At 39.4% G+C, this 15,983-nt stretch overlaps 1 protein-coding gene across 1 annotated transcript; it reads right to left on the bottom strand.

Annotated features, from left to right (window-relative positions):
- Positions 1-625: 625 nt before the first annotated feature.
- AMN1 (antagonist of mitotic exit network 1 homolog) lies at positions 626-15,689 on the bottom strand. The gene is given in 8 exon segments (XM_065681846.1): positions 626-3,740; positions 4,384-4,495; positions 5,623-5,679; positions 8,491-8,708; positions 10,801-10,945; positions 12,396-12,528; positions 15,383-15,487; positions 15,489-15,689. Coding segments are annotated over 8 exon segments (897 nt in total). The 5' UTR covers positions 15,542-15,689; the 3' UTR covers positions 626-3,666.
- Positions 15,690-15,983: the final 294 nt, after the last annotated feature.

Here is a 15,983-nt window from a genome sequence, read left to right as displayed (position 1 = left end):
AGCTAGCGTTGAAGTTTTTAGTAAGTGGGAAGTGACTAAATAATAATAGCTATAGGGTAACTTCACCCTTTAGAGAGTAGGTCAAATGATCTACATTCTCTAACTTTGCAGGGGTAAGAAAAGGCAATCTCTCACCATGGGAAACTGGTGAGGGTAAAAAAATCTTTCCTTCTGTGACATTTTAATTAAATAAAACCAGGAAGTAAAAAGTCGGGTAGAATTATTTTTCTCTTCTCTGGAAGGGATACTGAACAAGAAGCCTAAGAATCATTCTCGAGTCCATCTGTCAAGGAAGAACCCTCTGCATGGTTAAAACACAGGCCGGAGATTGTGATTGCAGCCATTTGAAGAAGAACCAGCGTTTCAGGAAGTTCCGCAGGAACTGTCACCTTTAGCAGATAATTACTAGACAAGCAGTGATGAGGAACCAGTAACTGCAGAGTTGAACACAGTGCACCTACACCTATCCAAATACCAGGTGATATGGTAGAAGCTTATACAAATGAAAAAGCAGCTGGTGCTCCTTCAGAAAACTATGGTGTTCATGAAGTAGAAGGTTTAGGAACACATTCACAATGTACATGGTTACAAAATATAATTTAAAAAGTTTTCATAACTATCCAAACAGGTTTGCAAACTTTAATCTTCAGTACAGTAAGTATTCTGCAGTGCTCACCCAACAACATACAACAGTAACAATATCCAAACAATATGGAATAAAGTCATAAGTGCAGACCGGATGTTCTTCTCCCACTTCACCCAATGCTTGTAAACATTTGTTGAAAATGACTGTGATTTAACTTGAATCAATAAATATTCCAGTAGTTATGCTAGTAATAAACACATAAGCATACAGACTCATGCTCTGACACTGAAGGATTTAACATGACTTATGTTAAACTTTCAAGCCTAAAAATACATTGGTAATTCATTGCAGTATTGTACAGATTTTTAAGCACATCTACCTCTAAGTTACACATTTAGTAGAGGCGATAGGAGAAGATGGTAAATCTACATGCACATTTAAGGACACAGTGTAAGCTGCATTTGCCTTCAACCTGACAAATCCAAACTTACATTAACAAGGGGAAAAAGTGAGGTTACCAGTAGCACTGTCACACAGAATTTGTTTTGTAAGTGTCCTTTGCTGTTAAAGACTTTGGTGCTCTTACACCTTTAGCTGCTTTATGCCATCTCCATTTAGAATCTTCTTTCTGAATGTAGCACTTGAGATTAGAGTCTGGTGACAGTCACCACACTATGTTGTAGTACATGTCTTACAATAGCAGTCTGAGGGAACTAGGCTTCTTCAGCTTGGAAAAGAAAAGGCTTCAAGGGATCTACAAGCAGCCTGCCCATACCTACTGAGGAGGTTGGCAGGATGATAGCCAGGCTCTTCCAGCGAGAAAGGTTGTAAACTGAAGCAAAAGAGGGTCAAAACAGGCTAGAAGGGAAAATCTTTCCACCATTAATATAGTCAAGCCATGGAACAAATTGCCTCAAAAGTTTGTGAAGGCTCTGTCATCTTCAGTTTTTCAAGACTCGGCTGGATAAAGCCCTAATGAAGCTGGTTTGAGTTCTGAGGTGGCCCTGCTTTGGGCAGGAAGTTAGACTAGAAAACTTCCGAGGCCCCGTCCCACCTGAGTTAGCTCACAGTTTTACTTTTTTTGCGGTTGCTTTCTTGAAGCCAGGGCTGGCAGCATGGTCCTTATGCTTTACTTACTTGCCACAGCATTGTCAGATCCATTGCCAGAGTGTCATTGCTGCTGCCTAATCAGCTAGATGGATCAATATGAAAAACAGTGCAAAACGAATTTATTGCCAACTCATGTCCAGGACTTCAAAGAAATGATGGGCCCTGACTGATAACAGGGATTCCACAGGGCAATCCAATAAGCTACTCTTTAGCCAAGAAAGGGAATAAAATGTGGCCGATAAGGTTCTTAGGGCTCAATCTGGTCCAAGGAGTCACTGCAATTACAGCCTTTAGATGCAAGTTGCTAATGTAGCAAAACCAACTTCTCCTGTTTGCAGGAATGGTTTGTACTAATGCCACTATACCTATAGGTATCATAGGAATGTACTCATCACTGGGCTGAGACATGGCACTGCATGCAGCAGAAGTCAGGCATTTAGGCACTGGAGTTTGAAAATTATGCTTTCAGTTACACTTGAACAAATTTTCCACATGAACCTGCTCTTCCTACATCATATAATCAACAGAAGAACAGAGATTATTGTCAGACATCATAATATCCTTTAATGTTACTGGATGCAACATGTATTATTACCTTCCATGCAATTTGACCTGAATTTTAAATAATTAGTATAAGACTGGTTTATTTCTGCAACACTTTAAATAACTGTGGCTGTGATAAGTGTTAAATTATAATGTAAACATATTCCTTATGGTTGCCTAAACTCATGGCTTCCTAATTGTCATCAGATCCATGTAAGATCACCCTAGCTGAACCCTGCTACTTCCAGATGCAGAATATCAACATAGTGTGTCACCTGCCCTGTATAATGCTAAAATTGCTAACATTTTTTAAAGTTTAATGTAAAAAAATCCTACAAGTGCCACTAGAGGTTATGCTGTTTCAAGAAAGCCAATGAACATGACTTCTAATTGTCAGCATGTAATAAACACATTTTACACTTCTAAGATTTTTTTATTATGGCCACAACTGAATGATATATAAGTGGTTGTTATTTTCAGCTTCTGGGGCCACTGGAAAGATAATAAACCACACACAGCAGAACATATACTCTGCTGAACTCTACCATCCTGAGATTCATGTACTCATTCAATTTGGTCCTATTTCACTCACAGCAATGCTTATGAGGACCAGTATTTTGTTCCCTAGAAGGATTTTCATCAACTTAGGCAAAAGCCAGAGCAAATAAGTATTTGCCCATATATAAGATTTTTTTTAATCAGCCATAGCTACTACTTTGTAGCTAAGTCACCACAACAATTTCAAAGTTTATGTTTACATGTTTACAGACTGCAGTTTTTGACGTATAAAAATCCAGCAAGTATTACAAAATAAGAACAGAAACCTGCAGCATCAGTAACATCAAAAAAAAGGTACCTATAGTTTTTTCCAGACCCAGCAAAAGTACATGGTGAAAGGAGACTGTTTCTTACTAAAAATACATTTGCATTGCTGTTAATGCCACCTCCAGTCACCAGTTCGATCTGTTGACTTTTGTCAGATCCCAACCTTACAGACACTCCAGCATAATGTTTGGGTTGGTACTTTTAGTTGCAACTATCCTCTCAGACTACAAACTCAGAACACAGATTTACTTAAATTTGGTTTGTATATGTAACTACAATGGTAAAAAATAAAAAGTAGTAAGCCAAATCTCATACTTGAAGGAGGCTGAGCAATGATAGTGCAATACTAATTATAGTTTAACTTTCCTCTTACTGAAGTATGATCAGCAATGCAAAGACAGACAGGGCTCTAAGTAGAGACAACAGGGAAGCCCAGACTCACAGGCAAGGACTGGAATAGCGATGGAGACCTCTGGTGGGAACAAGGAGGGAAGCAATCTGATGGTCCAAAAGTCACCAAGATGCTATTTCTCCAAGGTGCTTGTTTTCTGAAAGAGCTCTCCCAGCTGTAAACTTTACACTCATACATACATGATAAATAATCAGTAGACGGTCCATGTTACTTGTTTGATTTTGTTTGATATAACCAGCTGTTCCAAAACTTCTCGGGAACGATCTGCAAAAGAACCAAGGAATTTCTTGTTATTCATTCAGAATATATGTAAGTGGTGTTTCAAAATTAGGTTAACAGCAAAATAATTCCACATCTGCATTTATGCTTATTATTGTAATCTGCTATTACAATATCACACTTCAGACACAGCTGTAATAATTCAAAACTACTCAATTTTTTCTCCAGTTACATAACTGCAATGCATCACCAACCAACCAAACCTAAAAAACTCAAGATATATCATAACCTCTCTTAAATTTTTTTAGGCTGATCAGTCCTTCCCCATTCCACTGTTTCTAGAATGGATACTGTTGCATACTTTTGGAATAGGGGAGGGGTTTAAGACACTAGCACATGTTTCTGAAGTCTTATCATCAACTTTGGGTCTTCATCAGCACATTGGGCTAGGGGGGAAGGAAATTGAAAAACTCCAGATTCAAAAACAACAAAATTCCCTCTCTGATGGTTTCCATATATCAAAGCAAAACTCTCATCATGCTTTGAAAAATCTCGCAGTATGATTATTAATTTATTGAGTTATTAGTTGTTTGGGATTATTTGCAAAGTGTAGTGTGCGTTTCCGGACAGCAAGAAGATACTATCGGGAAGTAATTACTCTTCTTGCTCCCTGCATGATTTGACCTACCTGTTATCAAAGGGCATCCATGGAACAGAAAAATGTGTATCTTCGGACAACAAGTAAGGACCGCTTCCACAGCGACATCAGTTAAATTCACACAGCGTTCCATGTGGATCTCCTGTTATGAAAACAGTAGTTACAAAAGCCTGTCAGGGCACCCATCATTTTGGAGGCAGACCTTGTTCAACCATTTTCAGAGATTCCCACCTAGAAGAAATCTTGACCTACTATGCCTCTTATGAAAGCTATCTGCATAGTCTCAGGGTTGTTGAGAACAGCTGGAATTAATGTTTTGCTACAGCTAAAGGTATAACCAGCTAAAAGACATTTTCAAGTCAATTCTAGTATATAAAAAATATCTCACTGCTATTTTCTGAAAGATAGTATCATCTTGTACTACATCACTTATGAAGACTAGATTCAAGACTAAAAAGATTGTCCAAAATAGACAAAATTAGCCAGGGAAAAAACAAACCCAAATCTAACTGCTTGCCCTCCAAATAAAACAGTTTTATTTTTCCAGGTTATTAATACTGTCAGTTGACTCAGGTTTGGTATTTTGTTTGGGGTTGGCTGGGTTTTTTTTGTTTTTTTTATTATAAGCTAGCAACTGTGATTTGTTTCCCATCTTAACTTCTAAATGCATAGCTTGGATTCAGAACCACTCTTTATTCAAGTAAACACACACAGATATGCACTACATAGAAAAGTAGATCATTTGTGGCAAGAGGTATGGAATGCCTCTTCAACATTTTATCACTGTCTCAGTGTCCAGATATTCTTTATGCAAAGACAACTTCATTTTCACGGTCACTTTCACAAATTAAGAGATTTATCTGTGCAGAGCTGCTAACTGATTTCTTGTATCTGTGAAATTATTCACATTACAAATTCTGCCTCAGTGTTCAACAGAATCAAGAAATAACTGCACAGAAATCAAGGGAAAAAGTTAAGCATTCATTTGCATTTATTATACAGCTCTCAGAAAGAATGCGAGTTAAAATAACCATACTACATTAAACAGCAGAAAACTCACTTTAAAGAGACTGAGCTTCTCAAAAAGCTAGTCTAGGGCACTGCTACAGAGAGACAGAGATTGAAAATATTAAATTCATAACCAAGATCACACCAAATGTGTACATAAAGGCAAACATCAGTCAACAAAAACTATCCTTCGAAGTAATACTGATAATAACTTTAAAATGCAGGCAATTGCTTTAGTTCATTTCTTTGTTATTAGGTTACCTTTAAATTCTCTGAACATGTTCCACTTACTAGTGCTACAACGCCATCATCTGTTACCTAAAGAAAAAAATCACGTTGTTATTACTATAGCAGATTAAAGCTCATTTTTTCAAACACAGCTATTTGCGGGTGTGCAGAAATGTTATTAATGTATTCACTCCCTACAGTCACTGAATACACGTAACATTACAGGATTTTCTTCCCAACTAAGCTTGTAGAGAAAATTACCCAAGTATAGCTTTTTTCAGTCTGTTACCTACTGTTGCATTATACTGCTGTGTGATCCAGCCTGCCTTTCTAAACAGATGTTTCCAACTGTGTCATTGCTGATCCTGCAGCTTCCTTGCCTCACTGAACAGTGGCCACACTATCACGGTCAGAGCATGGCAGTTTTTAATTTCTTAAGGCTTAAAGCACTTGTGCTCTACCCAGACTATTTTTTCTCCTGTTTTCAGGACTGCTGCAGATATTAATGAAATTTCTCGGATTGGGAAAAAAGACAAAAAAGTAATCACAGGAGTCTTTTATCTGTTGTCTTTGTTACCTGAAGCAAAACAGTTACACAAGACAAAAATCTCTCAAAACAAGCAGCCTTACAGCAGTTATCATGCACTTGCTCTAAAAGTTTTATCAAAGTGATTGAACAATGATTACCCGCAAAAGCAAGGAGAGAGACAAAAGACATGCCTTTCCTCAGAAAGGCAATAAAGGGCAATTTATTTATTTGCTTCCAGGAACCAAATTCATTAAACTTCTTCTTCACTTCAAAAGCTGGATTGGATGTCAGATTCATCACAGAGGCTTTTTCACAGAGCTTATATTAGATGCCAGGAATAATAGTCATCAAATACAGACAGTAAGGCTCAGCCAAATTGGACAGCTAGAATCCAGTGACCACAAGCTCCATTTCTGTTTAAAGGTTTGGATATTCCTGTTGCTTCAATTGCTTTCTGGCCCTCTATTACCAGTCTGTCTTAGAGAACTATAACAGAAAGCCACAGATCAGTACAAATGGAGAACGGACAGGAATGTTGCAGCATGAAGGCATATAAAGGCCTGTAAGAACTGTCAGGTATTGTCAATACCTATCTTAGCAGGTCATCAAGATGACAACACATTTAGCACAAGACACCCAGACAAGGAGACAAAGAGCTGTGAATGAGTAAATTCTAGTAATTCCCACAAGTGGGACAGAATGGAGAGAGTAATTACTGTCAGTTCCCAAAGGGTATAAAATGACACATCCAAAACCAATTGTCACCAACCTAAGATCAGCCTATCTCCATGTCACCAAAACAAACCTGGACCAGACTGAACATGGGAAAGATCATCTGAATGCTACTGTCTTGTTTCTAATGGGTATATGGTTATGAGAGCATGAGAGCATGAAATCAGTTTTGTATTAAAGCAAAGTCCCCTTCCTTTCCCTGCACCACTTCCATACCTTCTACTTACTGTACTTCATCTCTGCAGGCACCAGGTGAGACCTATTTTAAAAATGGCTACATCACCTTGAAGCACTTAGTCCCTTTGTGATCTAGCTCACATCTGCTTCCATATTCCTACAAGTGAGCTGTGTCCTCCTTTGCCTGTTCATTTATTTCCAATGTTCTTGCTATCTTGTTTTTTCACACAGCTTTGCCTGTTACACTTGGTACTTTTACTATGCATTCGGGCACTCAAACACAAGAATATGGCTAGGCCTTGCGATCTCTATAGGCAAGAGCCATCCACTGTTTCTCTGCTTCACTTCACACTTATTTCATTTATATCTTGTATATATTGCTATTTAGTTTTAGTAAAAAAAAATAACTATCAGAATTCTAGTGTATTATCATGATATCATTATCAGAAAAGAATTCAAAATGCGGAAACGTTTAGTTACTCAAGAAACTTTAATCTCATTTAAAACATGGAAAATGGGGAAACTTAGTTATTTCCTATGAAGGAGAAGACAGGCAAGGGAGCAAAAAAGTAATGAAGAAAGTTTGAAGAAGTAAGAGTTAAATGTTAATAATAAAAATTACCAAGGAAAAGATTAAAATTACTTTTGATGCCCTACTTCTGCAAAATCAGAAAGAACAGCATCTAAAATAAGAACCTGTTGTGTGTTTTCCAAACCTGACACTTTATTACAAATTCTCTGTGCCTGACTCACATTCAACATAATCACTCACCATCACAGTCAACCAGATGCTTAGAGCGGAAAATCCTTTCCCTCACTTCATTATCTTACTGTAATTATAAAGTATGTTACAGCATTGCTGTTGTAGCTGAACTCCCCTTCTTATGCTGAATACTGTTGTTAAGTTCTCTTACCTGTCCTTTCTGACATTTTAAATGTCATTCTTTCCATGTTGACTCCATAACTCTGACAAGCCATTCAGAAAGCACAGTCACTCTTGAACTAGAATTAATTACAGTGTTTACTTCTACTAGGGGCTTATTTTGTTTGATATCCTGTATTATTATTACTCAGGTCAGCTTATTCTAACTAAAAGCAGACGATAATCTGTCCAAGACTCTACTTTCTTTAAATGAAATATTTTTGATTACTTTACAACTTGACGAAAATTATTGCTCTCAATAAAGATACTGAAAAAAAAAAATCTCCACTATTAGGTTGATTCTAATAAAAGTTTGTGTTTGGTCCACCATACCTGCTGTAATTATCAAAATGTGGTCTTTTTTTTGGTTACCAAGATGCAAACACTGTCTTTCTTCTTCCTTGAGAGGAGGAAATTGGAAGGACCTATGGTCCTAAATCTTGTCAAGAGTACAGCTAAAAAGATCCCTTTTCAACTTTGTCATGACAATCTTATAAAATAAACAAATAGAAGTCAATTGGCCAATTGCCACCATAGCTACCTGAGTAGATGAGAAATCCACACTGTGAAGAAATTTGCAGTTTTCTCCTAGTGCTTGCAGAGATGCATCCATGATGCCTGAACAACTGCCCAAGTTCACTATTTGTAGGAACTGGCAATTGAGCGCAAGAGCAAGAACTCCACTGTCAGTTATATCACAGCACCTTTTAAAAGATGCTTCACGCAAGTAAGGACAGGATAAGGCCAGTGCTATGACACCTGTTGGAGAAACAGAGCAATTTAAAGAATTACTCATTTTTTTACATAACCACCATGCTGAATCCAGTATGCTGTCCTCTGGTCACTGACTGCTTAACTTTCATCTCATGCCATTGCAGCATACTCAGTTTTGCAGTTGGTTTCTTTAAATTCAAGAATAAGAAAAAAAAATTACCATGAACAATGCCAGAGTTAATTAAAATTTCTAAATACTGAATTCCCTTCTGTAGTGCAGAGGGATACCTGAGAGATCTTACATACATGAGGTACCAACTCAGTGAGTGCACAGAAAAAGGCCAATAGCTCGAAAGCAGACTAATGGTAGTGCTAGGTCCCACATAAAAAGTGAGGTAAGAGATTATGCCAAAGGTCAATTCAAAAAATCAAAACAGTAGTTCAGAAACAGGACAGGAACCAGGTACACCTATGATATGGCTGAGGCCAGGACTTCAGGGTCCCTAGGCAGTTAGTCTATGTGGATCTGGCAGGTGAGACCAGTCATGGCCATTAGGGTCTGTTGGTGCCCTGAGAGCCCAGACAGTCAGTAATGACCAAAATATTGGTAGTCAGTAAAAGTACATGAACTGCAGATGCAAATCGTGAAAGGAACTTTTATTGTAAGGATGACAGAAACATGATAATTATAGGGGTACAGAAACATACATTACTTCTGGATAGATAAAAATAAACAGCTCAATGACATTAAGATACATTACTATGCAAGAACTCCAAAGAAGCATTGATAAAATGGCACACACTTGGGTCGGAACCACTTTGCAAGCAATGACAGAAGAGACAGTAGTGGTAGTTGAATTTGACAAAGAACTACCACTGGATATTGTATTAAGGCACATGAGACATTCCATGTGCAACCTACAGAGCAAATGATTCCTAGTAATGACAGGGCTCAGATATTCCTACATGTGGTAGGCAACAGGATCGTTAAGACAAACAAAAAAGCCTCACTCAAACAAACCAAACAACAATCACACACACACCTAGTACTGAATTAGTAAAAGGCAATGCAAATGGGGGGGTTTTAAGTCTTTCGTTTTTGTTTTTTTTTCTCTATGAAAATTGAGATGAGAAAGAACTGTTCCAGCTTAAATTAAAGGCTTCATAACTGATTCTCAATTTAAAAAGGGCTCAATTTAGAAGAAGGAGAGTTAGTAAAATTCGGTGGACTAGGAACTTGCCAATAAAGAACCAGACTTCAGTTTTAATTGCAAAGTGATCAGGAACCTCTATCCAAACAGATGAAAAATATACCTAAAGAGCTTTAGTCTTAGCTGGTACCTTAAGAACCGTACTAGAAATCAGTGGATAGACGAAGCCATGCAGGAAGACCATCACAAACTGTATCTCAGGGGTCAAAAAGTGTAATAATGAGGTGACACTGAAAATCAACAAAAATCCATTTTTAAAAGTTTAACCACTTAAAAAGTGTACCAGTTTGCAGTGGTAAGAAAATACAAACCAGGACTGATTTGAAGTATGGTATACATTAGCTCAATACTAAATGAGCATTTTGCCTCAATTTTCAATAAGGATGAGTAAATGATGGAGCAAGGAGTAAGTCTAACCAAAAAGATAAAACAAAACTTGTGGGAAATAGAATTCAGCAAGCTTAATTCTTTTAAGCTAATAGCTCCTGATACTTTCAACCTCCAGTTCCAAGTTGTAACAGCTGAAATCCTGAAGTCCTAAAGCAAGTCAAGTCTTTTAAGTCAGAGAAGATACTATAAACTTATTTAATAACAAACATATTTGATGAAACTTCAATCCCAGTAGTATTGGAAAGGCTCTGAAACAAGTTTTGAGGAAAGAATAATTATGATGAAGTGGAACAGATTATCAAATGTAGCATAGTTTTACCAGAAAACTATCATGAGAGTAACCTGATAGCTCTCTTTTGTAAGTTAATCAATGCTCCAGGCCTGTAATTTACACAACCCTGTAATTAGTATTGGTGTGACACTGGGGATTTTTTTTAAGCAACATTTACCCAAGACATTTTTTGCGACTTTCTCCAATCTAACAAGAAAAATGAAACAGAATTAAGACCCCTGTTACCTGTGCACAGACAACATACCTTCTGAAGTGATTCCAAATCTGTTTTCTCTGCAAGAGTTTAAGTTGATTTTTTTCAGTTGCTTGCAGTTATGAAGCTGCAGTAATGCATTATCTGAAATATCACAGTCTCGAAGGTCTAGAGACTCTACAGCAGGGTGCAATACCTGTAATGAAAACTTACTGTTTCAGGCAAACTCTGCTATGTCATAGAACATACCTATTTTTATCTAAAATCCTTGTAATGTTAGACATCACATAGAACTTTTAAAAAATATTCACTAGGGAATGGGGTTACCAGTTCTAGGAACTAAAAATTCTAAAGAAAATATGGTATATTTGCCACAACTGTTCATCCCCTACAGCATGAACATTCAGTTTCTGTGATCACATCTACAGTAGGAGCACATTAACACTACTATTTAAACAATGGAAATACTGTTTTGATGGTGCAGTTGCTATCACTAATGCTTCTGCTAGCTCACCTATGTTTACTGAGGATAATACCCTCAAAGTCTTACAATTTTGATGGCAGTAATATGAAGTGTAAAAATATACTGATGGCGATCAAAACTTAAATCCGCTGAACAGAAAAGGGTAATATTTGAAAGATATTTTGCCCCAGTGTATTTCTGTCACCTATACCACACAGGCTCTTTTTCTCATAAACAAGCAATCCCATTATCATACCATGAGGAGGTACCAAATCCTCATTAAATAGGCTGTCTCACTCCCATAAGACCATAGGTTGGATTTTGTGAATCTTCCCCAAGGGGACATTTATGAAATTTAGACCCAAAGCAATGGAAATCCTCAGATTTTAGTAACAATAGCCACATATATAACTTCTAATTTAATTTTCAAGGATTCTCACTACTTTTTAATAAATACTGTTCATAGCTCCCTCTTGTGCAAACAACCTATACCTTCATTGAGCTGCCTTTCAGAACAACAAGCAAGCGTTAAATCAGATTTTCACATTACTTTCTATTACTCCCTTCAGCTTGCAATCCCCTTCCTTAACAAGGATAAAAGCATACAGTAGATCTCCATACACAAGCAAAGTTAACAGCATAACTGACAGGTTTGTTAAAGGCCTATTTCTTTCTCAGGTTCATCATTCTAAGAGGCACAGTAAAAACCGGCACACATCGGTGAGCAAAAGAGATGAGATAATTCGACCATCGATTTCTAGCCCTACCATCATCATATGATATATTTAAATCTTAATTCTTTGAAATATGGAGATCATGTGCATAATGTCAATAGAACATAAAAGAAATCTAACAAGTTCTTGAATTCTTTTTGTTACTAAACTATGCACTAGCTTCTTGAAACATACTACATTCAGAAACAGAAACTGGTTTGCAACAGTCTAGTTTCCCATACTGAAAAGAGATGATACACGTCACTGAACAGAGAACATTTTTATCACTACAAACATAATCTTATTACTACTAATAAAAGTTAATGAAGGATAATGAAGTTTCAGAAAAAACCTGTAGAGACATACTGTAAACAGGCCTGAATTTATCTGTTGTCTACTGTAAAGTTTTAGTTCAGCTCTTTCTTGTGTATTAACTAGCACAGACAGTATAGTTTTGAATGGGTTCTTACCTCGCTGATATTTGAATCAGTTATTTGACCTTGCCTACTCATTAATTTAATCAGTTTATCCTTTATGTTGGGTGGCAATGACTTAATATCTGCAGCATATCTGGAAAGGTTCTTTGTTAAACACTGAAGGCATCTGAAATAAAGGAAAGTTATAGTATAGTCAAAAATAGGCATTACATATTAGAAGTAGAACAATCAAGCCATAAGATGTCATCTTCTGCATCTGGCTATGCTGCCTTCAAACCTTATCAGTTCCAGCTGCTCCATGCTACCACCAATTCAGTTGTTGCCCTTTGGGGCTGATCCTTCTGTGGCAAGTTCCCCAATCAACTCTAGGCATAAATTAGCCTCATTCACTGCAATCACTAACCCAGCTCACAAAATGAGTTTGTTGGTCATACATTCACAAGCTCTAAAAAAAACCTTTTTACCAGCAAAGCCTCCACTTGGTAGGCAGTAAACCTTCAGTTAGGGCAGCCAGTTCCAGAGAAGGAACACCTTTGATTCACCTCAGCTAAAAACGTTAAGGAGATATTTTCAGATACAGTATTTTGTTCACTGCCTAGTTTGTAGCACTCTTTTAATATGAATTGTACTGTGTAACCTTGTGTCCAACTCTCTTAACTTTGTGCTTAAAACTAGATCTGATGACAGAGGTTTGTCACTTGAGACATAAATTTTTCTATCATAGTATTATCTTGACTAATTTTGTATTAATAAATCATGAAACTGTGAGGTCACGGAAACACTACTGCCACAAGTGGCTGAGGGCAGGGGGCAGCAGCATCCTAGAGTTAAACCAAACGAGATTTTGCATACAGCCACAACCCTGGAGTCCCAAGTGACAAACTTTCTTTCAAAAGAACCTTGTCTGACACCAGACTGCCACCAAATCACAACAAATTCAATTCATACCAAATAGAAACTCATGAGAGGTCAAAACATTAAGGCTCTACAGTCTGAAGTGTGGCACAGATTTAAGCAAGGAAAGAAGTAAGACTTCCAGTGTGGAAGCACATTAAAAAACCCACTGAAGTTAGCACAGTGCAGTCAGGGCACCTCTAGGAGATCACTGCAGAAGACACTAACTAGAAGACACTGATTTCAAGCTGAATCCAAGCAGAGTGTAAACACATGCCTGGCTTACATTGTATCAGCATGAGTTGCTGTTACATAACCTGAGCACACACCCCAACTGCCTTCAACTTGTTCCCCTGGAGATGTGTAAGAATGCAGCATCTTCACCGAACTGTGGTGACTGCTGGATGAACCTGGCTAACTGACGCTGAGAAGCCTGTACCTGGCTCCGAGTCAGTGCACGTTCAAGCAAGTTACACCACCCACATTCTTTGTCTTGAGATTAAACAGCATACCTACATGTAACATTCCTTTGCTTAACCGCAGAAATAAAGAACAGTTGTTTACTTCCTAAAAGAAAATCTCATCAAAGCTCCAAAGACTGTAGCAAGTGTGAACCTCACCCCAGACAGGATCTGCATAGCATGCTGCTCAGTGTGAGGGGGCTTGTCTCATGGTGCCATAGCCAGGGTCCCCACATCAGAAGGAACAGCAGATTGCTGTCATGTTTTCTACTATCCTTTATGTAATAAACCAGTTAACTAGCCTTGAAAACCCAGATCTTTCCTGTGGAGATCCCAAATGAACCAGCACCTCCTCAGTGTTAAAACAGCACCTATCTCTGGCTAGGGTGAGTCAAATAATAGTTTCTGAGCCTTTTGAGGGGCTATGTGTGCACTTTCCATGTGGCTGTTCCCTCTTGTATGACGGATGCCATGCAAATGGGCAAGCAGTCCTCTATCATACAAGGGCACACACTTCGGTCACGTGCTAAATGCTTATTTTCATATGACACTGCATTTTGGCCACTGGGTAAATGAACTTATCAATTCATCCTCAAGGAGGCCAACTGTCACCATATACTGTAGTACGTAAAAACTGTGGTATCTAAAAATCAACATATATTTAAGGTTAATTTTTTTTCTCTTGAAGATAACCAAGTGGCTAATACAGCCACGCTTGAGTAGGGACCAAACAGACTTCTGATCTACTTGGTTCTAATTTGCAGAAAATACTTCAAAACCTATACAGATACACGGAAATCAGTGTAAGCTGTGCCAAATCATCTGGTTACATTTAACTGTCTCTTGCCACACAATTTTAACTTTAGCTTGAGAGAAAAGCTTATTAAGATTAATCGTATTATTTTTCAAAGAGCAGGTGTACATTCTCAGGGTACATTACTGCTCTACAGTTTAAACAATCATTTCAGTTATGTTTTCACTGTTATTCTATTTTATAGGAAACTAAACCACTTGTTCGCTACACCAGAGGAACTATAATGTCATACTGAATCATGAAAGTCTAACTGTATTGTTTGCTAGCTAATTTCAGTTGTCAAATCAAATACTTCATTCCTATGCTGTTTCAAACTCCCTCCCGAACACGGAGGAATTTGACATAATGAAAACCACAAAGCAAACACCATTCGGTGCATTCACTGGGGCCAGGTGAAGCCAGGGATCCTCACCCATCCCTCCACATCCAGATCTGCCAGGGATCACGCCATGCTCTACCTGCCAAGCTCTGTCACTCCTGTCAAACCCTGCCACCTGTCCTGGAACTCTTCCCATGCCGTCACCCCTGCCAAACCAAATCACTCACCCTGCCACCCATCCTGGGGCTCCCACTGAACCCCGCCGCCTGCCCTGTCACCATGACCAAACCCTGTCACCCACTGTGCCACCCCGGCCAAAGGCTGGCCCAACCCTGCCCCCTGACCAAGCCCTCCTCCGGGCTCCCCACAGGAGGCCCCGCGGGCTGCCTCGGCGGCGATGCGCTTACTCGAGGCCGCGGCCCCGCTGTGAGCGCAGCGGCCTAACCCGCCCGGCCGGCCCGGAACCCGCCGGACCTCCCGGAGGGAGAGGCGGCCGGCGGGCACAGGGGCAGGGTGTCGGGAGGGCACTCACAGGTCCAGGAGGAGCTGGGCTTCCTCGCCGGCGCCTTCCCAACCGCCGCTGAGGCGGCTCATGGCAGCGGCGGGGAGCGGGGAGCGCAGCACCGCCCGGACCCAACGGCTCCGGGGAACGGTACCGAAATGGCGGCGGCTCTCTGGGTGCGGCAGGCATGACGGGAGATGTAGTCCTGCTCTCGGCCCGCCTGGCATCGCCGCGGGGGTCGTGGCGAGGAGCGGCGGGAGGGACTCGCGAAGCAGCACGATAAGTCCCAAAACCCGCACGAAGTGTCAGCCTCGGCCCACTTCCAGCGCTTACTGTCTGGGACAGAGTTCTTCCCAAGCCGGGAAGAAGCACAAGGGGCCTTAGGGAGATCAGCAGCCTTCAGGCAAGGGGTGCCGTTGTTCCAACCGGTTTCCCTCATAGCTGGCATCATTGCAGTCACACCGCAGCACAGGTTTTCCTAACCTCCATTAATCTGCAGAGACGAGAGCCTGCTGCCTGCCAGATCTTGCTATTTGCAATTCAGTTTCTTTTTCCTTCGGTCTTTTACATTTCTGTCTCTATAGTGTGGTATAAATTTAGACTACACAGTCCTTTAGACCTAACAACATTA

This window comes from Lathamus discolor, chromosome 1 (genome assembly GCF_037157495.1).
Source record: "Lathamus discolor isolate bLatDis1 chromosome 1, bLatDis1.hap1, whole genome shotgun sequence".
NCBI lineage: Eukaryota > Metazoa > Chordata > Aves > Psittaciformes > Psittacidae > Lathamus > Lathamus discolor.
This window is presented reverse-complemented; position numbering and strand designations above follow the sequence as displayed.